Source organism: Cryptotermes secundus, unplaced genomic scaffold (genome assembly GCF_002891405.2).
Source record: "Cryptotermes secundus unplaced genomic scaffold, Csec_1.0 scaffold968, whole genome shotgun sequence".
In the NCBI taxonomy this organism is placed as follows: Eukaryota; Metazoa; Arthropoda; class Insecta; order Blattodea; family Kalotermitidae; genus Cryptotermes; species Cryptotermes secundus.
Genome location: NW_019719376.1, coordinates 130,721 through 158,369, shown reverse-complemented (window position 1 = coordinate 158,369; position 27,649 = coordinate 130,721). Strand labels below are relative to the sequence as shown.

The 27,649-nt window shown below is 40.2% G+C and overlaps 2 protein-coding genes across 8 annotated transcripts in view; both read left to right on the top strand.

The window, feature by feature from the left end:
• The window catches only part of LOC111865750 (metal transporter CNNM4), a 61,913-nt gene extending 58,508 nt beyond the window's left edge, over positions 1–3,405 (top strand). For both annotated transcript variants that reach the window (XM_023854027.2, XM_023854021.2), the window contains exon 11: positions 528–3,405. In XM_023854027.2, the coding sequence (XP_023709795.1) occupies positions 528–833 (306 nt within the window). In that variant the 3' untranslated portion in view covers positions 834–3,405. The remainder of the gene's footprint in view (positions 1–527) is intronic.
• Positions 3,406–8,250: 4,845 nt separating this feature from the next.
• The window catches only part of LOC111865722 (pantothenate kinase 3), a 28,679-nt gene continuing 9,280 nt past the window's right edge, over positions 8,251–27,649 (top strand). Inside the window, exons 1-6 of one of the 6 annotated variants that reach the window (XM_033752069.1) lie at positions 8,251–8,269; positions 9,094–9,247; positions 17,422–17,600; positions 18,601–18,774; positions 20,582–20,749; positions 23,657–23,733. In XM_033752069.1, coding sequence (XP_033607960.1) covers positions 9,133–9,247; positions 17,422–17,600; positions 18,601–18,774; positions 20,582–20,749; positions 23,657–23,733 — 713 coding nt within the window. In that variant the 5' untranslated portion in view covers positions 8,251–8,269; positions 9,094–9,132. The other 5 variants (XM_023853965.2, XM_023854000.2, XM_023853974.2 and 2 more) reach the window with 5 other exon arrangements.

Here is a 27,649-nt window from a genome sequence, read left to right as displayed (position 1 = left end):
ATCAGTACTGGTGGAGGATATGTTGAGAAATAAATGTTTTTTCCAGGTTTGAATATTATATGTTTTATATCAATTTATGACCTATTTACTGACTCTCCCTCATATAAACGTTCAGTAAATTCAGTATTCAATCCAAACATCATGTATAGTCAATAGTGACAGTATTTAGCTATTTAGTGTTTTTCACTGGAATTTGTGGTGGCATGCATCAATCACATATACTCTGGCTTTAAAGAAATTAAAGGAGTGGGGAATAAGCAGGAAATCATAGATCATACAGTGGTGCCAAATGTAACAGTGTGGATTGATGGTTTTCTGTGAATGTAAATTGTTTTGTTCAATGTATTTTCAAAGAATATATTGAACCCATCTGCCAATTCAAATAAAAAACACTAGCTACTTAGGCGGGTATGTAGAGACTAGTTAATTTTCTGAATAGATGAGTTACCTATTTGGTTCTAAACACCATACAAATTCATCTCATCCTTGTATATGTCACATGCCATTTTTACCGTGTGTACTTGCAGAGTGATAGGGAAGCTCTACAGCGCTCCATCATGACTTCTGAGCGGAGCACTGCGGCCCTTGGGAATGATGTGAGTGTGTTACAGTCCCTCTCGACCAGCAGTGGGTCAGTGCATGGCCCAAGCAGTCCGGGGGGTAGGGCTTCTTCCCCAGGTGCAGAGCACAATGGCAATATAAGGAGTAATCGTGGAGAACGTCCGCAGAGCCCAGCCAGAGAGGACAGACCCCTGCTGTGTGACAAGGAAGACAGAGTGATGCCCGAGGAGCGGACTGTTCTCTTTCCAAGTGGTGGTGCAAGCAGATGCTAACACACAGATGGATATATGTTTCTCCTCAGGGCCATTGTTTTAGGACTGAATGGAAGAGTTCATTGCAGGAAATAGCCCTGTATGAGAGCTCTGATACAAAATGGTTGCCCTGCATAAACTCTGTGACTGGCAGACTGGTTCTATATATAGTAGAGCACCTGATTACTGAAATATTATTTTAGAGGATGTAAGCATTTTCCTAGTTATCTAAGAGCTCTTGTAGACAGGATTAGTTCCTCTGGGCTCTGCTCCAAAAGGAATCCGGCCTTGCATTTCATCACATCGAAAATGTTGACCTACTTAATTTCCTCAGTAGACATTGCCTCCGGGCAACTGACTTAAAGTTTGTTATTTTTTAAATTCATTTCCAGTCCTACTTTTAGTTTTATATGCATTGTTTTAATTTCCATCATCCAGTGGGTGAGGTGCCAGCATACCACCCATGACTTATCACAGCTTCCAGCATCTGATAACATCGGAATTGACCAAGTTTTGTGTCTTGTGTTTTCCATTACAAATATAGGTTATTTCTGATAAAATGTGCAAGTGTTAGTCTTGTTCGTTTAAACTGAACTTCGTCAGATCTGCTGGAATGATAAGCAGTGTGAACATTTTCTATAAATTGAAGGCAGCCATTCCATGTCCACTGATTGGTCATATTAGGAATGTGTTTGAAGAGAACATGTACATAGTTGAAACAGAAGTACCAATTCCCACAAGAACTGAAAGCTCTTAACAAATTGCAGATGATGATAATGGCCAGTGTTAGAGAAAAATTGTGAATTAATAATTGTCTTCGCAGATTGACCCATTGGCTGGTGACTGATCCTTGTTGTTAACAGTGATGATGTGCTGCTGCTTGTTTTAAATTCATCTGTACCCCGGATCACACTTCTTTCAAGTGTTGTAATGCCTGCATATGGCTGATTTAATGTGTTCAGTAAGCAGTATCTTTGTGCCTTCTTATTTTAGTGTTTTAACCACTTTTTGGTACCTGTATATACCCCTGATTTTCTTCTTCCTATCACTTCTGTTATTTGTTTTGGGCAATTCAGTTCATATGTGGTTGAGTTATCTTATTCCTTATGTCCTTCTGATACATTTACTGCTGCATGATGGTCACTGTATTGTCTCTGTATATATGACATTTTAATTTGTTTTTCTTTTTGTATGGTTAAAGCTTAATTTACACGGGAGATGCTAATTTGTCACATTCCTTCATTCATTTTCCATTCTATCTTCTTTTTTTTTTTTTTTCATATTTAATTTGTTGAGAGAAATCAGATTTGCTGCACTCTGAAGTATCACATAACATGGGGATACATTTGTCTTGCATGGAACTTTGCATATAGTTCAGTATTGCATGCACCAAACTCAGAAGTCAGTGTGCTGCCTCTAGTTTGCTTTCACTAGAAAACTTGTTGTGGTAAAGGTGTATGAAGTGGACAAGGAGAATTGAATCTGAAAATGAAAGGCATGTGCTGTCTTGCCCACTGGATGATATATGTTAGTATTATGTGATGCATTTGTTGGTGTCCAGTGTGCTGCATGCTGTGTGAATATAATATAAAATGCTCTTCCCTCTGCCTGATCTCACCCTGTTCTAGCGACATCACTTTGTAACTAGTACTCAGAGTACAAACGTGTTACAGCACATTGGACTACTTGTTGGTTTGGTACACATGTATTTTAAAGTTCTTATGTTTTAGTTGGAAAGTCCCATGTTGTCTGTCATTAGTTAATTAGAATTTTGTATGCACATTTATAAGTCAGAAGTGAAGCTCCTGCACCAGAGTGCTTTTCCTGTTTATGGTGACATTAAGGCATCCTCAATAGCATAATCCTGTCCTGTGCTAGACAGAAGATTCAGAATTTCATCATATTAGGAAGTTGAGTTTCTGTCTCAGAAGCCTAATGTCATATTGTATAACCCTTTCCCAAGTCTAGTGCTGTAGTCGAATATTTATTGTTGTGCCATTTTTAACATCTATATGAATTACATGCAATTGAAAACCAGCTTTTTAGAGTCTGCCAGAACATACAGGACTCGCAGGACCAGGCAGTTCACTGCCACACCTTTCGAGAACTGGCAGTTCCTCACAAGTAAATGTCTTATGCACTAGATCAACACCTGTTATAATATTCCTTGAATTTTAGTATGGTTTTTTAATCTGCCATTAAAAGTCAAATGTTAATGCACTTAGGATGACAGTGCTCATACTCTTTGAGTTAGCAGTGAAAGAGTTAGATAATAAAACAATTACTTATTTAGGTGGTGTATTACTGTACCATAAGAGTGGCAGCAATTCTGCACTGAAGATAGGAACAGTGATCTCTGTGGTATAGGTTTCAGGCTAAGTACAAATGGTCACAAAGAATTATGAAATCTGTACTATTAATGAATTGTTGGTTGAAGAGGGAGAGAGTTGCACTGTCCTAGTCTCGACTGTCCTACAGGTAGCTGTGGTTCACCATATTACACAGCATACTGTGACTTGCTTTATTGGCATGCATCTCTGTCCCTCCATTGCTGTACATTTTGAGAGCAATAAATAGCACATACAGAGCCCTGTTTGATCCCCTTCAACTCAGCTTAACCCTTGAGAATGAGATCATTTTAGGTGCTAACAAACAACTAAGAAAAGTGATTATTTCAGAAGTGTGTTGATGGCAGTAATGTATGATCAGTATTTAACTCAGTTTCCCAAACTTCAATCTGCTGTCTAGTGTTAGTTTCTTTAAGCAGACATATGAAGCAGAGGCTGCAACAGGTGTATGATATCTAAGGACATGTGGAATGTTACCTGCCATATTATGATGGCATATGGGATTGTGGAAGAATAGTCCACATATTCTGGATATCAGCATGAGATGGAGGCTAGTGATCAAGCTTCACACTGTTTTTGCTGGTCATCTAGGTAGGTAGTCCCATCCACTAGACTGTCCCTGTAGCCAGCCTGAATATCTTACCAAAGAGAAAAATCTCTTCCCTGACTACGGTTGAAGCTTTCACCCACCACATAACAGGCTACTGTATAGACCTTTACCAAAATTATCTCCCCATCTTACTTGCATGTTCTGCTCATTGTAACTTCCCTGGTTGAATTGCTCTTAATCAGTATTTCCTAAAAGATTTCCTATCACAACATATATACATATATATATACACATACACAATTCAGTATCTCACAGTACATCAAGTCATGCAAGTCCATATATGTGTCTATATATAGAATGTGTTCATAAGTTATTCTTCATACCAGGTTATAATATTCATTTGTATACTTTTTGTAATATACATAACAGTTCAAGCAAAATATAACATTACAATGTTTTAGGAACATATAAATGATGAAAGTGACAGACAAATAACATTAACATTAAAAATGACTATTCTGAGAAAGTATGTAACAAATATAAAGGAATGGAAAAGGTAATGCAGTTGTAAACTCTGAAATATGTAATTAAAGAAATGAGCAATATTTAACAAATTTTTAGTTTTGAGTCAGCAACAGTTTAACAAGGAAACAGCATAGGCCAATGAGATGATAAAATAGGGCTGAATAAGATCTCACCATACTTGCGAATTGTGATGAATAAAAAAAATGCACCTGAATTGAAAGTGTCGTGGCATACTCATACTCACACTCATGTTGCAGCATGCTAAATGAAAAAAACGTTACAAGAAGATTGTCAATCAAAAAACATCTGTTCTACATTAATAAATGATGATTTGACTTATGTGTTATCTGACATATATTGCAGTATGTAGAAAATAGATTCAGTATGCTTCATAAGCATATCATGAAGTTCCAGATTGTTCTGCTAAAGCACATACACTGAAAAGTGGTAGGATGCAATGATTCACAGTAAACTCTTGGTTACTGGAATTCTAAAAGAACTGATTACCATTTTTATAAAGTTATTCAAAAAACAAATTTTCAATGCGCACATATTCATCAGTCATGTGGTAATTCTCCCAGCTGCTATCAGCAGTGCTATCCATCATTCTCCCTCATGCTGGTGCCATTACACTAGAAGCTAGTTGAATTTGTGATTGCATTACATTATACTTGGGTATATCAGAAATCTTTTGCCCATTAGTTCACTAAGTCTTCTAGGAAGACTCAAGCAAGAACTAAACCAGGAATGTGGTGTTTGACTTTGTATTCACCTATGCAGTCCCCAGCCAAGAGGCGTCGGTGGTGATGAATTTCTGCCACTTCAGAGTACCATGAGAGTTGCAGTGACCAGGTCCATAACTTTGAGTCCTGTCTGATGCAGGAGGTGTTGCAACGCTTGGGGGGGGGAGCAAGACATGCATCACAACCCAGCGGCCACAGTTGGACAGCATGGTCCTCCTCACCTGAGCATGGAATGCTTGTTCCAGGTGGTGGTCCCTGTAGTGATTCTCAAGTGCTGCAGTAACTAAGTACATCGCTCCAGTAGGGGACGCCTTGTACGAGGGTTGGAACTTTAATAGTGGCAACTATTTATTTACAACTGATACAAAATAGATGCATGTTTCAGAGATTTACTGTCCTTCACTGTAGTCACCAGCATTGTGTACAACCCGTTGCCAGCGATATGGAAGTTGTAGGATACCTTTAGCAGCGCCCATTGTGTTGACAGTTCGAATGGAGCGGTCTACTGCTTGAAGAATCTCTGGAACAGTTTTGAAGCGAATGCCACGAAGTGGTTCCTTCATATTAGGAATCAAGTCAGTCACAAGGGCTTAAGTCCGGGGAGTATGGTGGATGGTACAGCACTTCCCAGCCCCATTGATCAAACAAATCAGCCACAGCTTGCGCTGCATGCGGCCAAGCATTGTCCTGCAAAATGATGGGTGGGTTCTGCAGAAAGTGTTGCTCCTTCTTTCTCAAAGCTGGTCACAGGTTGTGTTTCAAAAATGAACCGTAATACTGTGCATTAATGGTCTGCTGTTGGGGAATGGTATGCGTTAGGATAACACCATCACAGTCATACAGGAGAATCTGGGGTTCTGACAAACTTTTGATTTTTGTGGTGACCCGTAATGACACCATTTGTTCGATTGGCGTTTCATTTGTGGCTCGTACGATTTGGCTCATGTCTCATCGAGCGTAATGATACAGCGTAAGAAAGCCTCTTCTTCACGCTCATAGCGCTCCAAGTGGTTACAAGCAGCGTCATATTGTAGCCATTTCTGCATTTCCGTCAAATCATGCGGAACCCATCATGATGCAATTTTTCCCATGCCCAGGCATACCTTCAGAATGCGAAACACAGTCTCGCCAGCCAGCTGACGAATCATATGGCATCTATCACTCTCCAGTAATGTGGAAGGGGCATACACTTCTTCACTGACACTAGGATGACCTTGCCGACGCATGTCTGCCACATTTTGGCGTCCCTCGTTAAAGGATTTTACCCACCTTGCCACTGTTCTGTAAGGCTATGCAGATTCCCTGCAAGCCTCTTGAAGACCTTGATGACACTGTCATGCTGTATGGCCTCTGGCACATTCAATTTTTATCCAACTACAACACTACATTAGACTGCCAGCTAACACAAGGCTCTGTTCTTCTCATCACTGCGCATGCGCATGATGTGGGAAGGGATAGTCCATTTGCTCTGAGGTAAGGTATATAACTAACATGTGGTATAAGCAACATTATTTGGTTCTGTTGCATGGCATCTCTACAGCAGTGTTGCCACTAGTAAAGTTCCAACCCTTGTAGAATGTGGGCATTTGGCTTGTTCAAGGCAGTGATCAGGTATGTGGCCTTGTCATGGGGCATCCAGTCATTGTGCTCCACAATTATCTCTTAACAGCTGTTGGAGCATGGCCCTTGATGTTGTACTGTCAATCTTGGATGTCTATGCTGCACCTATGATGGTTCCTGTTCTCCTGAAAGGTCTGCAGTCAGCTTGGCCTTCAGTGTTAGAGTGCTGGCCTGTAGTGTGGACAGCTTGGGGTATTTTCTATCTTAGAGTGGAACTTCCTTGTGTCAGCTACCTCGCAGAGATTTCTGGTCTGTGTTTCGAGGGACATTTGTAAGTCCAGCTGTGTTTCTTCCATCTTCATGTTGAGTTCCTCATGAAGGCACTGTGTCTGTTAATCAATGGATGTCAGGACGTCCTCCACCCGATTTTTTGATGGCCTCTTCCAGTTCTAACTGCATTGAGTTTATTGCTGTCTTCATTTCTTCATGGCTGCTATTTATCGTTGACTCCATCTTCTCTTGACTGACATTCATTTGGGTTTCCATCTTCTCTTGATGGGCATTCATTTCTTGGCTGGTTTATATTTTGGTTTTTATTTCCTTTTGAATGGCCAGCAGGCATTGTTACTTGCTCCATTGTACTGTGACAATATAACGATCTACTGCAGTCCCAAACTCAACAATTTAACCAATCCAATCCAGTTTATCTACTTGTCACCAGTTATCACATGTTAGTGACTAGATATGGGATTTGGATTGCCGTTGATTTATTGCACACCTGTAACTTGCAACTACAAAATTATAACGCTATTGCTAATTTACACGCTTAACAAGCCACTACTGCAGACACAGCCTTCTCAGTCTGTTACATCTTCACTAGTCATTGCTTGGTAGTGGCTCCCAACTGTATCTTCTTTTTTTCGTGCTTACGTCATGGCTGGCTGGCTGTCATCTCACAACTCTGTCTCACGGCTGACTGACTGCTAAATTGCTGCTGGCCCTCATCAGCACAGTGATTCTTGGGTCTGAGTTCCATGGGTCTAATAACCTTATTTTAAGAAGAAAGCAGTCTTCTGGGATTTGGCACCGTGTATATGTGGTGCCTCAAATCTTACAACCTTATTTTACTCTCTGACAGCTCTTGGAGCCCTCAGACAAATGTCTTATGACAGACTGGCTGCTGGCACTCACAAGCACAGTGATTCTAAGTTGTGGTGGTGGCGGCGGCAGCAGCAGCATTTGTGTGTGTGTGTGTGTGTGTGTGTGTGTGGGTGGATGATGCTTTTGATTGACTAATGCACACCGTACAATCCACATTGCAATATATGGACTGTATTAAATCAATCCATCACACATGCTGTTGAAAATGGTCAGATCTGAAACATTAACTGTGTAGTAGTAGTGTTTAACAGAACTAATGTGATTACTATCATAGGAATTCAACTATTACAATATTAATAGAAGCAAGACATAATTTTGTCGCGTGTAGCGCTGTACGCGTAACGAGAATAACGGATTCTAGTTCGGATTAATTTATTAGCACTTCGACTACAGTGTCTCTCTCTTAATTACAATGAATAGAGTGCTATAGCTGATTTACACAATCTTTCCACCGGTCATCTTTAGGATCTTTAGTCTCTTTAGACGCCTTCTGGCTACGGATCCCAACACAGAAACAAGTACTTCAATTTGCTATGAAATCACGGACGTCACGGATATTACTAGTGGAAAGTGAGTATCACGAAGATCACGAAAAAATTGAATTTCTTGTTATGAATAGAGAAAAGATAGCAGCACATTCGTTTATAACTCAATGGCTGTAGCTAAATAACAACACTGTATATTTTGTTGTATATCCGTGGTTGGTGTGGTTTATACACAGAAATAATCATGTCATGTTAAAAGATGGCCAGAGTTTCATTTCGCATTAGGGTGCGAATCTTACATTTATAGATTAATTTCACCCAAGTCTAGTGTGTGTCAAGTGACTCTTAAAAATGTACGGAGGTAGGTTCATATTCATTTCTTGTTCCGAAGATTAGCAGTGACAAAGCCTATTTAGTAGTCATGCATTAGTTGGAAAGAAGCCGTCGCACAACATGACAGTGCATTAAATGTACATCGAGAAGGAAAAATGTGTTACATTTACATGTCACGTGACTAATGGCAAAGAGGAGTACTTGTTTAAAAAAGGTAGATTAATTCATTTCATGAGTATCGTGTGTCAAGTTAACTTAACGTCATAAAGTGTACCTGCTTGTTAATGTAAATCATTTGAAATGCCGGAGGCCTACTAAGGCCTACCAGGCTGAGCGTCGAATAGGATGATTGAGCAACTTTGAAGAATGTATAACTTTTGAGGTTGGCAGTGCTATATTTCGCATCGTCATTTCAAGTTTTGTATGTTCATTTGGTAAAGATAATGATCTTTGGTTGTCATACTTTGAATAAGAACAGACAGTTGTCTTGAAGTAGTACACATTGCAGGAGTTGATTTCTTTCTGCTGTGCACTCTATGAGAGACAGTTGCACATACAAGTCATGTTGTGTTTCAGCTAAATTTGTGAGGCTGCCTGTGTTGTCAGTGTGTCTTGATGAGCCCTCACAGCTGTAAGGACTGCCTTCGAGGCTGCATGATGGCAGGCTCTAGCAAGGATGAGTCTTCTGCTAAGTGCGAGGAGAATGGCTTTGGAGTAGATGACATGCCTTGTATGTTTTCAGTTCCTTCAGATTGTAAGGTGTATCATTATACAACATTTAGTGATATTAAAGTGAGTGGCACTAGTTTTTCATAGTCTCTCTTTTGGTAACATTAAAAAAAACTATCCCTGTACCAGGCTATGGAGGCCCATAGGGTTGTGAGACGTTCAGGCTGCCACGTTTTCTAGACGTTTAGCTCACTTATGCTGGTGAGGTGGTTAGCCATACACACTGGCCAATACACACTGGCCGCCCTTTAGCCCAAGAATATAATGGTATAAAAAAGTGCGAGGCAATGACGATGGTTTGATCTTCCTACTAGCTTGCATGAAATTACATGGAAAACAGGCAGCAGGCACTGTTTTATGGAGAAAATATGCATTATCAGATATTAAAATACAGTATTACAGCTGTTAACCAGATTCAATTTTTTGTCTCTTGATTTCCCGTACATTGGTTAATTTGCAGTAAGTCTAGAAATAAAGAAAATGATATTTGATGGGAAGTATTATTAATGGATATGTAATAACATTTAGTTACCTTAACTGCATATTACTGCACCCATTGTTTATGTTACACTACTACAAATGATAAAACAATTCCGTCCAGTGTGACTGTTGAAACTTTTACTACTTCACTTGTTAGCACCCTAACATGTTTCAGTCCCTATAGACCATCATCAGAGGGAACATCAATACTTTTAGAAACTACTATTACATTGGGTGTTTTGATTTTTAAAATACATAAATATACAATATTTGTAATATACACTTTATACAAAATCCAAATTTCTTACAACTACAACAACTGTCCTTGATGCATTAAAGTTTTTTAAAAACTTTTTGTTATTTAAGTTAAAATTCTTTAACCGAATAGGTTTGTGTCCCTTGTCCTTTTGTTTTTCTTGACGGGGCCAAACTTGTGCCACCTGCCTTTCTTGGGAAGGTAGTTCTGCAAATATATTATGGGTATTGTATTATTTTTAAAATCCTATTTTATATATATTGTAACTTGCGAATTTGCAAGAATTATTGAATTTATGAGCACAATGAACGTTACATTATAAAACACAGAAGAATGGAGTCACAACAAATGATAGAACTCCTGCTGGCTATGTGAGAAGAAGCGAGAAGCAACCAGGCAAAGGCGGACGCCAGACATGAAGAAATGATGGCCGATTGGAAAGCCTGGCAGGAAAAGAGGAGAGCCAGCCACGAAGAAATGGAGATCGAACTGAAATACGAAACAGAAGTAAAGACGATGGCCTGCCAAGAGATGGAGGCGCGTCAGGAAGAGAAAAAGCCGACCTCACTGGACAGGAAAGCACAAAAAGGAGAAGTCCCCAACGAAGATGCCATAGTGAAACCGGTCAATGGATGGAAGAAGCGCACAGGGGCAAGAAGTAAGCTGCAGGGCAATGAGAGGAGCCAGAGGAACTGACTTGAGGAATTTGTGGATCCTGGAGGAAGTTGGCTACCGCCTGTAGGGAGGTGTCCTGCCATGCAACAGTGGCATGGTGCAAGAGAAACATCTTCAAGAAATCTTCGACCCAAAATAATTGTGGACCGCGGAAAGAACTGGCTGCTGAGAGAATAAGGATGTCCCATGGCGCAACAGTGGCACAACGCACGAGAGACATCCTCGGGCCAAACACGACCTGCTGTGCGAAAGTGGCACAGCGTAAGGAGAACTCCGTCGGAAGGAACTGCACCAGGGACAAAGTAATGTTAGGAACCTCAAAAGGATGGACGCACGGGAGAGACAACGGGCGCAACCGCAATGTAACAAGAGGAACAAGGATCAAGCCCTACAGAAAAATGACCGGACATGAGACCACGAAGCGAATTACCAAATTTCCTGTCCCACCATAAAACGTCAAGAACTGGACACTGTGGAGGGGTCAACCCACTCTGAAGTGGAAGAAAGGAAACGGCCCACATGGGAGGAACCGGTAGTAGAAACACCGGCCTCCATAGCAAGAATGAATAAAGAAAGAATGAAGGTGAGGAATGAATGAGAGACAATGGGACTGACAACCCCTGGACCCTGGAAGTGCTCGGGAGGAGCACTCTAGAAGATGGGGGGGGGGCGGATGGAAGGAAGGCAAAACACCGAAGAAAAGGCGGAGGTAACACGCAGAAGATGAACACCTTAGGAAACGAAACCAAGGAAGTACTGTTAGGCTCTTCGGGACGAACAGCCTTTAGAAGGGAGCAGTGTAACATGCTATATCTTATGGTCATCGTTGTGCAACAGCCTACAGTGAGTCTCCATGGTTACGACAAATACGTGGAGAGTTCCCACAGAGACAACGCAATAACAGTGGGCCGTTGCCTAGGAATTGCAGAATCAACGAAGCAGCGTTTACCCGGTGATAGACAACAGAAGGTTCACTGCGTAGCAACGGCCGCGGATATATAACAAGGTAATGCACTCGCCGAGACAGTATTGGGATAGCCGTCACCGAAGACATGAGATCCAGCCACGGCCAAGGACAGTATAAGCACTGGAGTACTGGGTCAGAATTCAAGTGACACTGCAAGTGGTGATAATTGTACGGTGTGTAAGTGTGAGTGCCCAATAAAGATTCGCTAAATCTGAGACCCACGTGAAGTCATTGGTCGCATGACATACCCAACATGTGACAACTGCCGCATCCATCCGTCTCTTCAAGAGTGGATCATCTACAAGACATCCACAATTATGCCTGGCAACACCTGAAGCTCGCCAGTGATCGAATGAAAACTCAGTATGATAAACTGGCCAACTCCACAGGTTTCTATGAGGACGACAGAGTGTGGCTCTACTGGCCAGCCTGCAAAAGGAGAAATCACCGAAACTTTAATCCTCGTGGGAAGGCCCTTACAAGGTAATCAACCGAATAAATGACATAGTATACAGAATCCGGAAGAACGCTAGGTCGAAGATGTTGGTAGTACACCTGGACTGGCTCCCGCCCTACTACGGAGCTGCTCGGGACGAGCACCCATGAAGAAGGGGTGCGGAGGCAGCGCCCCTGAAGACGAACGCCAAATGAAAGAAAATACTGTTAGGCTGTTCAGGATGAACAGCCTTTAGAAGGGAGCAATGTAACATGCTATCATAGAGTCATTGCTGCACAACGGCCACAATAGGAAGTTAACAGCATACAATGAGTCTCCATGGTTATGATGAATACACGGAGAGTTCCCACAGTGACAACGCAATAACAGTGGGCTGTTGCCTGGGGCAAACAAACGCGTTTTCTAGGAGATGAAAGGTAAGGAATTGTTCGAATCGTTGCATGACAACAGAAGGTTAATTGCATAGCAACCGCCAAAGTTATAAAAGCAAGTGACAACGCAATAACAATGGGCCGTTGCCTGGGGCAAACAAACGCGTTTTCTAGGAGATGAAAGGTAACGAATTGTTCGAAGCGTTGCATGACAACAGAAGGTTCATTGCATAGCAGCCGCCAAAGTTATAAAAGCCAGCTTCGACAAGAGACATATCTGATCGGGGCTTGACACCAAGACTTACTGACTGACTGAACGTGAGTCGCAATGTGACTTGGACTTGGAGACAGTCAGTTGAAATATAGCAGCCGCTGGAGTAACAGTGAAGAATAGAAGACTTCACCAAGATCAGTGGTACAAGAAGTAATTATAACAGTGAAGTAATGGATAATAATTATACTCGTAAGTGTGTAAACACGTGTGTTCATTAAAGATTCGCTAAATCCAAGACCCACCTAAAGTTATTTGTCGCGTGACATACACAACATGTGACAATATATATGTTAAGGAGTTTGTTCTTTTATCCTACCTTGTTGTCGTCCTATGTTTGTTCGTAGCGTGCTGTGTTGTTTTTACTGTTCTACGTAGTAGTCAAGTCAAAGTCAAAGTCACATTGCGACTGACTGTCAGTCAGTCAGTAAGTCTTATTACCGTTTGACGGTCTTATTTCTGTGGGGCGCCTTCTCTGACGAGAGGACAGGTCTGTCCTTTGTATATGCTGCTGGCCCTTGCCAGCGCAGTCTTACTCGGGTCCCAGCCCCTTGGGGCTCGTGACCATATTTTACTGTCTCAAAACTGAGACTTCCCTTTCCGTCGCCTCCTACGACTCACAGGGTCATGGTGGAGGTATTTGACCCCGCCTCCACATGGGGTTGTTCTAGTATGTACTGTGTCGCGTAATTTATACTTCCTGAGTTTGTGATGTTAATGTTGGTGTGTTCTGATGTATAAGTATAAGTGACCCATTTTTGTTCTTTTTCATCTTTATTATCTGATTTACTATTCTTTTGTTTAAAGAACATAACAAACTTAAACAAAAGAAAAGTAAATCGGATAATAAAGACGAAAAAGAACAAAAATGGGTCACTTATACTCGTACAGGAAACTACATACAAAAAAACACAAAATTATTCAAAAACACTAACATAAATATAGCCTTCAAAACAACCCACACAATAGGTAAACTAATAAATGGAATACAAGAAATAAACCTCTATGAACCAAGTGGGATCTATAAAATGACATGCCAAAGGTGCCAAAAAGTATACATCGGCCAAACTGGTAGAAATCTAACAACAAGGTATAAAGAACACATAAGAAACATAAGACTAAATAAAGATGAATCAGCGTTCGCCCTACATATACTAAATAAATAACACCAGTATGAACCGATGACAGTAATCATGGAAATGATTGAGAAAGCCATAAAAGGAGGTATAATGAATATAAAAGAAGATTTCCGTATATATCATTTTAATAAGCTCAATAAATTAATAGAAGAACACAAAGGACAGTAATAACCAACGTAACATGTTCGACCTCATAATACAACATCAGAACACACCCACATTAACGTCATAAACTCGGGAAGTATAAATTACGTGACACAGTACATACTAGAACAGTAAAAACAACACAGCACGCTACGAACAAACATAGGACGACAACAAGGTAGGACGAAAAACAACAAATTCCTATATATATATATAAAATAGTATATTTAAAATAATACAATACCCATAATATATTTGCAGAACTACCTTCCCAAGAAAAGGTTCGGCCCCGTCGAGAAAAACAAAAGGACAAGGGACACGAACCTATTCGGTTAAAGAATTTTAACTTAAATAACAACTGTTTTTAAAAAACTTTAATGCATCAAGGACAGTTGCTGTAGTTGTAAGAAATTTGGATTTTGTATAAAGTGTATATTACAAATATTGTATATTTATGTATTTTAAAAATCAAAACACCCAATGTAATAGTAGTTTCTAAAAGTATTGATATTCCCTCTAATGATGGTCCATAGGGACCGAAACATGTTAGGGTGCTAACAAGTGAAGTAGTAAAAGTTTCAACAGTCACACTGGACGGAATTGTTTTATCATTTGTAATACTGTTAGTGTGACGGACCAGAATGAAACAAATCAAATTATACTACTACAGTCAATAATTTTGTGGACTGTGGTTTTGTTGCACAATATTACAAGATACTCATACACTTACACATATCCACATCCTCCCTCAAAACAGTCACTGTTGGCCGCTCTGCAAGTCTGCCAGTGTTGGTGTAGCTGCTGGAAACACTGCTGAAATATATTTGCTACAAGGTCCAGTATGGCTTCCCTTGTGGCAGTGACAATCTCCTTGGCCAACTGAAATGGACACCCACGTAGCCTTCCTTTCAAGGGGGTAAAGAAAAAGAAATCGCATGGTGTGAGATCAGGCAAGTATGGAGGGTATGGCAGGATGGTGACCTGTTGCCTTGCCAGCTCCTCTTGGACAAGCACAGAGCAATGTTTGGGGGGGTTGTCATGTAGCAATAGCCAGTTCTTCCTGCGCCAAAGCACAGGACGCTTAATACAAGTTGAATTGCGTAGCTGGCAAGGGATCTCCTTCAAGCAGTGCTTGTTTACAGTCACCCCTTCTGGTATGAATTCCACGTGAACAATTCCAGATGAATCAGAAAACAGTTCAAGCATTACCTTACCTTTTGACATGTCCTGTTGCAGTTTCTTCTTTCTTGGTGATGATGGCAATTTCCAAGTGGCTGATTGTCACTTCATTTGTGGATCATACAGAAAACACCATGTTTCATTTGTTCTGATCCAGTTCAGAAACGTTCTGTCTTTGTCAGCACTATCGATCATGTCACTGCAAATGCCCATGTGATCATTATGTTGGTCTTGCGTCAGGACGCATGGAACACTGTGCTGGGTGACACAAGACATGTTCAGGTCTTAGACTTTTGTGAGTGGTTGGCACACACAAACATTGCAGCTTCCTGGATCTTGAGTTCAGTTCGGACCATTCTTGGCTCATCATCTTCCACATTGTCTCTCCTCTGTGCAAAACGTTTGTTCCCCTTAAACACAGCAAGCCAAAGGATTCTTCACCATACGCTTGCTTGATCATCCAAAATGTTTTGATAGCAGATTTGCCAAGTTTTTTTCCCATTACTCAAATTCTGACATCCTCAATTTCTGCCGCTTGCAGACAGTTACCCTTCACAACAGTGTTTTTCTTTCTGAATACACTGCATACACGCACACAACTGCTTCTTGCTGGGACAAGAGTAGAACAGACATGGCACCATCTCGTGGCTCCACATATCCACTGTAGTGCATAACAGCACCGCTGTGCTTCCAATCCACAAAGTTATTGACTGTACCATGTATAACAGGAACCTAAGTGAAATACAAAAGTTCTCAAATTTACTTTGATGTCATTTCTTCAACCAAGATTTTAGTTACACAAAATGTGTTGGTTCAAGAGAAACAGTAAAACACTAACAAGATGTTGTATTAGCTTGCTGTTGTGTGATCTTTCCATGTGTGCCCCTTGTCAGCATGCAGACATCTGCAGATAGTGTAACCGATTTTATTCTCTTTGATGGTAATGTTGGTATTGTGAAGTCACACAAGGGAGAAAATAGTGTTAAAGATAGTACCATACTACATACAGTACACCTGATATGATTGACCCTGTGCACCTGATGCTACCTTGTGACGTTTTTATAGTGTATTACAAAACAGTGCAATGTCTTCTAAGGTAGAAGAATTTTTAACACAATTTTTATGTGCATTTAGTCTCAAATTATTACAAATTTATGTATAAGTAGTATGATGCACTTAAACATATTCATAATTTTTTAACATGTAGAGGAATTTCTGGAAACATGGAGCTAGCACAAAACACAATCTTGCACCTGTCCATTACGCCTTTTTATTAATTAGGTATGTTACCAAAAGTTAGCAATTTAAACTTTAGTTATGCTATAATTATCCAACCAGTGAATGCTATTGAAGAAGCACAGGTATTCTTTTAAATTTACTGATACACGCATTGTTAATATATGTACATTTTTATTTTGACAGCGCACTAACTTATATTTGATGATATAAATTGTTACATTATGTAAATTTAATTGTTTCTTGCATCCTGTTGTGTATTAAATGAATATTAGAGTTAATTTTACCGACCACACAACACATTTTTTATTTACTGTCACACTACATGTTTCGACCCCAAGAGGTCATCCTCAGGTGTACAGACACAGTTGCACAATCACACGCAATCACATTACATTATGTGTTTACCTCTCTCTTACACGTGTGTAGTAATAAGCTAGTTTCTGTTGCAATACCCGTCCTACAGTTGTACTTATCTTACCAGTATGGAGAACAGCTGTATTACTTAAGTTAGAATGGGTTTGTTGAGGCTATTGACCATAAATAACACCTCATTTCTCCTTGTAGTATGGTTCTTTGCTTATAAGTAAGTATTATGTAGAAGGTAACATGATGCTGATAAGCATTGATGCTAACACAAACATTAATATTTATATTGCTCTCAAGATTTTAATGAAAGAGTACAATATGCTGTATATTTTGAAAGCTGTTTTTCTATATTAAATCAGGTTTTAATTTCGAATAAGGGATTTGAAATTTTGTGGCATGATCAGCTGTGTTGATGTTGACTAAAACACAAAATCTAAATGATTCATTGCCTAAAAAGATTTATTTTATTGTGTCTCCCTGTGCCCTTCTATTGAACTTGGATGGATAGACTTCATTTCTGCTACTTTGGAGTGTACAGGAGCCCTTTCTGTATGAGAGTATTAATTAAAATATTTAGTGACCTTAAACTAGAACTTCTCTCAAGTACTGTGGGTGCATGACTTTGGTACAGCAATGCCATGGTTTGGGATGGACATTGGAGGCACACTGTCAAAGCTTGTTTACTTTGAGCCAAAGGATATCACCCCAGATGAGGCAGATGCTGAAGTAGAGACTCTGAAGAACATCCGGCGCTACCTAACCAAGAACTCCGCGTACGGAAAGACGGGCCATAGGGATACACATCTACAGGTAATGGATACCTGCAGTTTTCAGAATATTCATCACATTGTTAATTTGCTGAACTGCAAGATCCTGCTTAGGAGGAATATAAAAAAAAATAAGAATGTTAGTCTCATTAAGATTTGAGATTCTCACAGCAGTGGCTATGAAGAGTTCTGTCTTCTAGGATGTAACAGACTACACAGTGTTATATCATAAAAGACAGAACTCTTCATGTTATTCTCATGTTCTACATGGTTCACTCACCCCAGTGGATTCTGAGTTCTCTTACTCTGAGAATAGAGAAGGTTGGTGGATAAACCTGACCATCAATCCCTATCTTGTGCCAAGGTTAATCCATCAAACTGACCATTGGCATATACATGATTTAAGCCCAGAGCATTAGTATTTTCCTGTATACTCTGATATCACTTGCATTTGTGTGTATGTGAGTAATTTGGAATTTGACTAAAGTATTTTGCTTATATTGACCAAAGAAGACATATACAAAATCAAAGTCTTCAAAATATCTCGGAATATATGCATCACTGATGTGCCTGTATTGAAACACCAGCCATATTGGTGGAATAAATGATATGCCATAGAAAAGCTAGAATTAAAAATATTTAAGTTCTTTGAAATGGAAGCAAAGGACACTGTGAAAGAAGGTCTTCAGAACTCACAGACTTACTTAGTTTAGCCACTTTTCAATAGATGGAGAAATTATTAACAGTTATTTAAGAGTATGCAGTACTATGTATGGTTGTACTCATAACCAGTTTGTGGGTTCAGTGGCAGGATTTTATGAGTGTACAGCCTCCTGCCCTGAGAGGTTAAGAATGCTTGGAATTTTGCTTCTCTTATTCGATCTCTTTCACCTTTACTGTAGATGAGGAGATTGAGGTGGTAACGTTGACAACAATGAGGAGGTGGGTTGCTGGTTTCATCTGCTTCCTTACACAACATAAACATTTCTTAGAGCACAGCTATCCTGTCTAGTTGATACAGTGACATGGTGCTTCTGTTTTAGATGGACGATATCGTGATTCGCCGTCGCAAAGGAACCCTTCATTTCATCCGCTTTCCGACTTGTGAAATGGGGAACTTCCTGGCACTGGCAAAGTCCAAAGGCTTGGCCACTCTTGTCACAACTGTTAGTGCCACAGGAGGTGGAGCATACAAGTTTGAAGATAACTTTCGAAGGGTATGCTGGGTTTTAACTTGTGCAGTTGGTACTGTGATAACTTCAGTTTTTAAGCTTTGGTGTTTTCATGGCAGTAGATCTGTGGTTTTTTGGATTATGACACCATATAGGTTGGCAGGTACCAGTGTTTCAGAGGAACATACTATCTGAATATTTTTCTACCTCAAAGGTATATGCAGTATATTCCTTCTGTACATTAATACACCATTGTCAGACTACACATTAACATAACTCCAAGAGACCACAATACAAAAGCTTCACCCTTGTTCACAAATGAACCAGTCCTATGTGTTATTATCAGGACCATTTAGCTATCTGACTGTCAATGGACTCAAAAATACAATTCCGCTTGCCTTTGGGCATGATCCTGGACCAGCTAAACCCAGTTCAGAGCTCAGCAGTGTATTTGTCCAGTACCCATTGAACTCTTATCCTCCCATCTCCTTCTTTGCCTTCAAAGTGGCTATTTAGTAAGAGGAATCCCCTCAGAAACCCTTCACAGATTTCCTTTCTTCCTCTCTTTGCATGCATCTTGACATGTTCATTTCGAATACTGTAACAACAGTAGGTGAGGTGTATTGTGCTAATATTTTGGCATGTGACATGAATAGAAAAACAAGAAAATCATCACAAATTTTGTTTGAGAAATCTCTAGGAACATGATCACATTGAATTTTTGAAACAAGAGATTCAGTGATTATATTAACACTTCGCAGACCGGCGATTTAAATATTTAAATCACCCTGGGGACCGGAATTTTTAAACATACTACCCTAACTTGTGCACTGTTAACTTTAAAAATTAATATAAAATCTCCTAATTAATTTTTTGAACTAAAATTTTTGGAGAACACTTACCAATGCTGCTAGAAGTGCTTGGGGGTGTGATATTTCTGGAAACATTCCCCTTTGTGAAGTGGCATTACACAGAACTTGCAAATGTAGACATACTCCTTTTTTTGTGAACTGTGCAAACATGGCATAGCCTAAAAGGATTCTTCCGCTTGGAATGTTCACTCTTCACAATTTTCACGAGGGTATTTTTCCGCATATCACTCGAGAGTCGCCCTGGGGGGTCCACATGAGGCCTTCGTGGGGTGGGAGTTGATGGGCCCCGTCGTACTAAGTCTTTGTGTGACCCTGGTTCTGCCGCCACCATCTGGACTGTAGCCCAGGCCTTTGCCACATTCATCAGAAATGCTTTGTATTTCAATTTTGAATCAGGGTTTAGATTTTTTTGCTGCCCCACAATGTTATTACCTGCATTATCGCCGGAGCTACTGTCACTTTTACTGTCTGTGGCCACAATTCTTTGTTGTCCCCCGTCACTGTTGCTGTCTGAATGACAATCCATTACTACGCGTCTCACAAGGCAGGTCAGCTAGTTCATCAGAGGAGAATTTGTCCTTGATCCATTCTCCCCACTGCCTACTGGCTGATACACACAGCTTGAAGAAAGCAAAGGATTTTCCTTTATAGTCAGTTAAGTAAACAGCGAGGTCAAGTTACTGACTACTAACTAAACATTCCAGAGTCTTATCACGCATCTGCAGGCAGTTGCATGCAATGTAGGTGGCGCCAGAGTAATATATAGTGTGCTGCAACTGATCATGTTCTAAAAACGTATTAATACGCGACCGGTCTGCCACGTTTAAAAGCGAAAAACATATTAATGTGTGCACAGTCCGCAAAGTGTTAAAACACTTTGGTGAATGTTGAATTAAGCTGGCTTAAGATGATTGCAGTGGTCAGTTGTGTTAATGGTACTGACTCAGAAGCAGTTTATTAACTTACATGCATATATGCAGGAGTTGAACATGCGTCTTGCCAAGTTTGATGAGTTGGACTCGCTGATTCGTGGCATGCTGTATGTGGAGACCAACAATCCTTGTGAGTGCTACTACTGGATCAATCCCACAGAGGATGAGTGCTGTGAAAAGAGGTTCTTCGATTTCAGTGACCCATATCCTTTCCTGGTGAGTAGGCATGGTTCATGGCAGTCTGGTTGAAGAAATATATTCACTTCCATAAGCCACATCTTTATTCTGAAAATCAGTCTTTTGTTTTATTAATTTGAAATATGGTGATCCCTGTTTGTGGGTGTGCATATTATGAAATAAAAAAAGCTTCAGGTTTGTTTCTTTTCCTTCAGATGAAGTAGTGTTTTAAAACAGACCTTGATATCTCTATGCCACATCTTTTTCAGTTCACAGTCATCCTTTCAGTCTCATTGAACATTCATTTAAAAATTGTGTGATGTTTTTAAGGAAAATGTGTGATTTGTCTATCTTAGTATAGCTTCCTGCAACCTTTTACTTTTATGTTTAACTTCAGTGAAAATGATAAAGAATATAAGAAATGTGTTCAGATATTGGTACAGTTTTCAAACTGAAGGACCAGTGCTATATAGTCCCAATTCTGACAGCACTGTTAAATAACAAAGTAAACAGAGTCTGAAGGACAGTGAAGGAAAGAAGGGTTTATGACAGTTTTTCCCTCGAGAGTAAAGGGAGTAATGATAATTTTGAATTATCATATATTCTTGCCTTTAAGGGGTTAAGGTCAAATAGAAAATAGATAAAATGAATGTCAACATGGCATTTGGAAATTTACAGAAAATTTTCATTCTCATGCAACTTACAGACCAAATTGGTCAGTGATATTGAATTCCTTTTGTATGTGTAACAAATGTCAACTTATAACATTATCCTTCAAATTGTTCCCATGCTGGCAGGTAAGAATGTTTCCTGCAGTACTTGTCATGTTTTATTGTACCACATTCTACTGCAGATGCTCTAAGTTGTCTTACAGACATAACCTAAAAGGTCCATATTACCACTGTCATATATTTCAGTTACAGACTTCACTATAAGGTAAGTTACCATAGAACTATCTGTAGACTAACTCTAATACTGGGTTTTCTTGAGCAACTGATACTAACTTAGAAAAAAATTCCTATCTTTTATCAAACATGAATGCTCACCTTTATACTGTATCCTAAAACAGTTAACCTTTAACTGCCAAAGTGATGAGTATGGTCATCATGGCCAAAGTAACCCATTTTGGCCAGTCGGGCATTTAAACTGTGCTAGTGGAAGCGCGTGCACACGCTGCTAGTAGAAGCATATGTACAGTCCTAAATATTTATTTTTAAATGTATTAATTACCAGACAGACTTGAGTAAAACCATAATAGAGGAATTAAAATGATACCTAAGTTAACAACAGCAAAAAAGAATATACGTATGAGTTATGCCCAAACTCATTCAGGAGCCAGTACTTTTATTGCAGATTCTGCAGATTAATGTGTTAAAAATATATAGTAAAATTCGATATACATACATTTTTTGTTGTTATCTGCTTGATGTATATATAGGCTGAAATGAAACTACTGTATTTGATTTCACTAAGAAGGCACAGAAAACAGATCACACTCTGCATCTCAGCCACGATGCAACTGTCCGTTCATGACCCTAGAAAGGGCCATAATCTCTTGCAGCTATAACGGAAGGTCTTAGCACTGAAGAAGGGATCCATCTAGCTTTCTCTTGAATAGCCATTCTTTCATTCTTCTGTCCTTTAGTCAAAAGATTCGAAAATTCAAAGAGTGTAAGCAGTGCTAGCAGAAGACCAAATGATTTTATTGCTTCCATCTGTTTTATGACAGCAGGGACTGCTAAAATTTGTCAAGTGTTACAAACAGAAATGAATTTATAATGCAGAACAACTCTGTGAAGAACTGGGAAACCTTTCTTGCAGTACGCATCAAAATTAAAAGAAAAAATTGAAAATAGAGTATAACTCTTTGTATAAAAATTTTCAAATCTTCCATTATAATATGTGACACTATGTTCTTTGCTGATACAAACAAATTTAATTCCATCCATTTATCATAAAAATTTAGTTAGATGTAGCATTTTTAAACACAATGCTTAAAATTGTTGAAAGCGCCCTAACAATAACGGACATTTAAATGCAGAGTAGCAACGGGCATTTAAACGCGTCCCAGCAGCGGCATTTAAATAAATTCCAGCCAGCTCAAGTTTACCAACATTTCAGAAGTCCGGCATTTAAAGGTTAAATCCAGTCTACATTTCCACATCCTGTTTTTTTTTAAAGATCCATCTTAATATTATCGTTCCATTTACATTGGATCTCTTACCTTGTGGTTGTCTGCATAAGATTTTGTAAGTCCTCTGTTAATGACTTTTCTCTTAGAACCAGGTGTTTTCAACACTTTGTTCACAGACACCTCGGGCTCTGTTTTTCCCTTAGAGTGAAAGACTGGGTTGGATACTTCTGCAAACACTCACCTGAAATAGCCGTGGGTTTGACCCTCAGCTGCTTCTGGCTCTGAACTTACCTGCAGCCATAATGAAAATGCATAATTTTAGTGGGAAAATCTCTTGGCTATTGGCCAATCGCAGTACAAAGAAGGTGATAACATTAAGATATATTTTAGGGAAACAGATTGTGAGTTTGGGAAATAGATGAAACTGGTGCAGGATTATGTCCAGTGATGGGCTTTGGTATTAACAGAGTAACATTTGGGTTGTGCTATCAGAGTATTGGTTAGAATGAGATAAACACTTGATGAATACAGTTGACCAAATGAAGTACCTTATTTCTGTATTCTTATGAGCACTTCCCAAGAAAATTGCATTGGAACCGTTTCTGTTAGTGTTTGCCTCTGATTACCTGTAGTACGATCATGGTAGAATAGAGTGGGACAGGAGAGAGATACCAGCACTCTTTCTTTATTCTTCTTCTCCCCCCATGGCAGGCTACAGTTTTTGTTCTATATTGTGTGTGTAGCTTGATTTTTGTATGAAGAAATGGTACTCCTTCAGCCCAATGTATAAAGATGCATGGAATGTGTTACAGATTGTGAACATTGGGTCAGGCGTGAGCTTGCTTGCCGTGTCTGGACCAAACAGTTACAGGAGGATATCAGGCACTAGGTCAGTCCTCATGCATCTGTCTTGTTTCCTCATGCACATAAACCTCCAGCTACAGCTAAAGTGCTTTATAGTTTTCCTAGTTACTTTATATTGTCATGTGTTGGGTGTATAACACGACAAATAACTTCACGCCATATTGGATATAGCGAATTTTATTCCACACTTGCTCATACAATCACACAGTTTACAATCTCACAATTACTGCCATCGGCAGTATCACAAATACTAGACTGCAAATGCTAGACTACAGCTGACTGGTTGACTGCCTGGCTAACTTGTAACTAACTTGAATAGTCTTCGCTGCTCCTTATTTAGCCCCGTTACGGACAACACAGAAAACAGTTACGTAATAGGCACCACTGTTGTCTGACGCCATGTTTGCCGACAGCCTAGCAACGCTGTCGGGAGTTGTTTACTGCTGAGTAGCAACGGCGGCATCCCGTGTTACGTCACCGCTGGGGAGGGAGGGGGTGTCCTCCATAGCACAACAGGTCACACTGCTCCCTCCTAAAGGCTGTTCATCCTAAATAGCCTAATGGTGCACCCCCGTTCCTTTTCTTCAAAGGATGGCTTTCTGCATCTCCTGTTATTTCGGCTACTCCTTGCAGCGACTCTTCTCCTTCTGTTAAACTGCTCCCCTCTTAAGACCAGCTCGTCTTGAGCGGTTTCCTGGTAAGTTGCCAGAAGATCCAGTTGTGTCACACTCATTTGTCACACATTCACTCTTTCTTGGGAGGCCGGTTCCTCCTCTACTTGAGGTCTCTTTTTCCATTTTGGAGGGGGTCGTCCCCTCCACAAAGTCCAATCCACGATTCTCTGCGTCCTGCTGGAAGTCTTGGGCATTTGTTTAGTGTTTTCCAGACCATATATCTCATATAAGGTTGTCCTTAGTGTTCCTTCGCTTCCCAGAAGAGCTTGATCTCCTGGGCTCCACTTCCGGATGCTGTCCGTGGTTGTCCTCTTCTTCCTCCCGTGTAGCGGCCCCTTGCTGCGTCGATCCACTGTTCCTTCATGGTGCATCCACAAATTCTTCTGGAGCGGCCCTACTCTCTGGGTTGCTCGCTGAATTTTGGCCCTGGTGCGGTTTCTCCCAACAACGTTTACCTTCTGCTGTTCCATTTTTGCATGGCGGGTCGTTCCCTTGCGGCTCGTCCCTCTGCGGGCTACAGCCAACTTCTTCTGCAGTCCAAAGTTATCCTGTGTCGAATTCTTCATATTTCGTTGCTTGTTTTGGTCGCTATGCTTTTTCTGCTTTGGTTCTCCGACCAGCATTACTTCAACGTCTTTTACGGGTACCTCTCGTTCTGCCACCTCAGGTTTCCTGTTGTTTCGGCTACTCCTTGCAGCGACTGTTCTCCGGCCGTTACAACCGCTTGTGACTTGGCCAGCGCGACGTCTGTTTTCATTTATTTGTGTTGTCCCAGCATCAACTAACTTGGTCCTTTGTTGATCCTATGTAGGATCACATTTCACAGTTCTACAGAGAACAACAAAAAAGTTGACGGTTCACAGATTAGTTAGTATCCCTTTCATGGTATAGACACTGATCTCTGCATCTGAGTATAATGTGTTGCATAGGTCTCAGCATATGGATGTGTTGTCTTTCTCACATTATTGTGCATGTGGCTATTGATACAGTTATAAGAATTCTTCTGAATTTCCTGTGACCCACATTGGAGAGAGAATTATAGCAGTTGATTCCAGCATCTTTTGGTTGCATCTTAACCCTTTGACTGCCAAGCCCTACCGTACCTGTAGATCTATGTGCTAGAAATACCAAGATCGCCTGTAGGTAAACTCTGTTGCACACAAAAATCCACAATACTTCAGCAGACTGCCTTCAGTTGACCACTGATATGGATGCTTGTTCCTTGCTCTAGATATCTACAACAGAAATGCTTGCCTGATCTATCCAACTCTGGCAGTTTTAAAGCAAGTATGCTGAGCCAAACTAATCTGCTTGTGCCACACAAGGGATTAAGTAACTGGTTCAAAAAACTTCATCAACAGGCAGAATTAAATTTCTTCCAGAAATTCTTAGTGATACACAGCTGGAATTATGTCGTGCATAGTATGTAGCAGAGGCATGGGAAATTTGAAGTTTTACTGACAGATACTTCACTGCATCTGTGATAGATTCCACAGCAAGATCAGAGTCATTCTGACATCAGTGTACTGATCCTTTTGATATGCTGCAAAAGCCCAGTTTCAAAAAGTGGATGTGGTATATATTTTGAGGAGAGAAACATGACTGAAGTAGAAAATTCATAGACCAGTAAAATTTAATACTGTCCACTGTGTAATTTGTACAGACAAGATGTATATAAAGATGCACACTGTGCTATATGCAATCACCATATGCATTACTGCCTTTTCTGCTTGGCCAGGTACATATACAGGGTGATCCACGAAGTTTTACCCCCACTTAGGGAGGGCATTCCTGAGGTAATTTGGAAAAAAAATTAATATACTAATGGTATCCAACTCATAATTAAAGAGATACAGTAATTTGAAAACTGGAGAAAAATCTTTTTTTCTTCGAATTTCAGTCAAAACAAATTAGAAATACAATACAAACATTTTTTAAATTGTTAATGTTTTAGGAAAGAAGCATTCTAAAACCATTTTTTTTTTCAATTTCATAATTTTTCATTGTGCAACATTTTTCATCAATTTTATGTTACAAAATTACATTATTTTCAGCATCCCATTCTGTAAACATACCAATGGTTGCATATCACACCCTTCTATCAGTCTGTTTCCTTTAAACTGTAGTGCTTTAGAAGACAACTGGATTTACATAAGATTTTCAAAAATGTCTCCCTGCATGTCAAAACAACACATCACACGCGTATGAACCACGCTCGTAGCATTTCGCATTTCCACACGTTTGTTCCTTATTGTCATCACCGCGTCCAGAATACATCCAAGCAATGCTTCACGTGTTTGTACCTTTACCTGGTACACAATGTCCTTCATCCAGCCCCAAATGCAATAATCTAACGGCGTTACATCTGGCAACCTGGGAATCAGGCGTTATGGCTTCCGCGACCAATCCACCGCTGTGGGAATTGCCAAACCAAGTGAGCTGCTACTGTGCGGGAGAAGTGAGCAGGCGCCCCATCATGCTGAAAGTACATCTGGTGTCTTGTTGCCAGAGGAACATCTTCAAGTAACTGTGGTAATTCTTCTTCTAAGAAGTGGAGGTAAATCTCACCAGTTAAGCGGCCAGGAAAAATGAATGGACTGATTAGCTGACCATACAGAACACCACACCAGACATTGACACTGAATCGGTGTTGAAAATTCGATTCTGCCATGGCACGGGGATTATTGTCTGCCCAAACATGTAAGTTGTGACTGTTGTTGACCCCATCCCGTGTAAACTGTGCCTCATCGCAGAACATTATCAAGCAGTACAACTGCCGATTCCCATTTAACCAGTTGCAGCCCATTCTCATGAAGAGTCCTCCATGCCATGGCCTGAAAAACACCGAACCACTGAGCTAGACATCTTATACTGGCACGCAGACTGCGCTCTACAGCATCAAGAATGTTTTCTTCTTCATACAATTCATGTTGAGGATATTGTTTGTATTGTATATGAATGCGGGGGAGAGAACCAGTTTGTCTTAATGTGTTGAATGTACTGCTAATGGATTTAGGATTCGGAATCCTGCAATTAGGATAACGCCGGTCATATTCGGCAGCAGTGGCTCTCGCATTTCCATCACATACACCCAAAACACCATATCGGCGTATTCCTCAGCGGAAAATGTGTACGGCATCTTAACTTCACAAAGTCACCAACACAACGTCCTGTTTATGACTGGATCGCTCTGCCTACCTACTTGCAACATTCAAGCCGGTCTGCCTTATCTGCTGACACAGCTGACTGGAAAGCATGGTCGCCCAG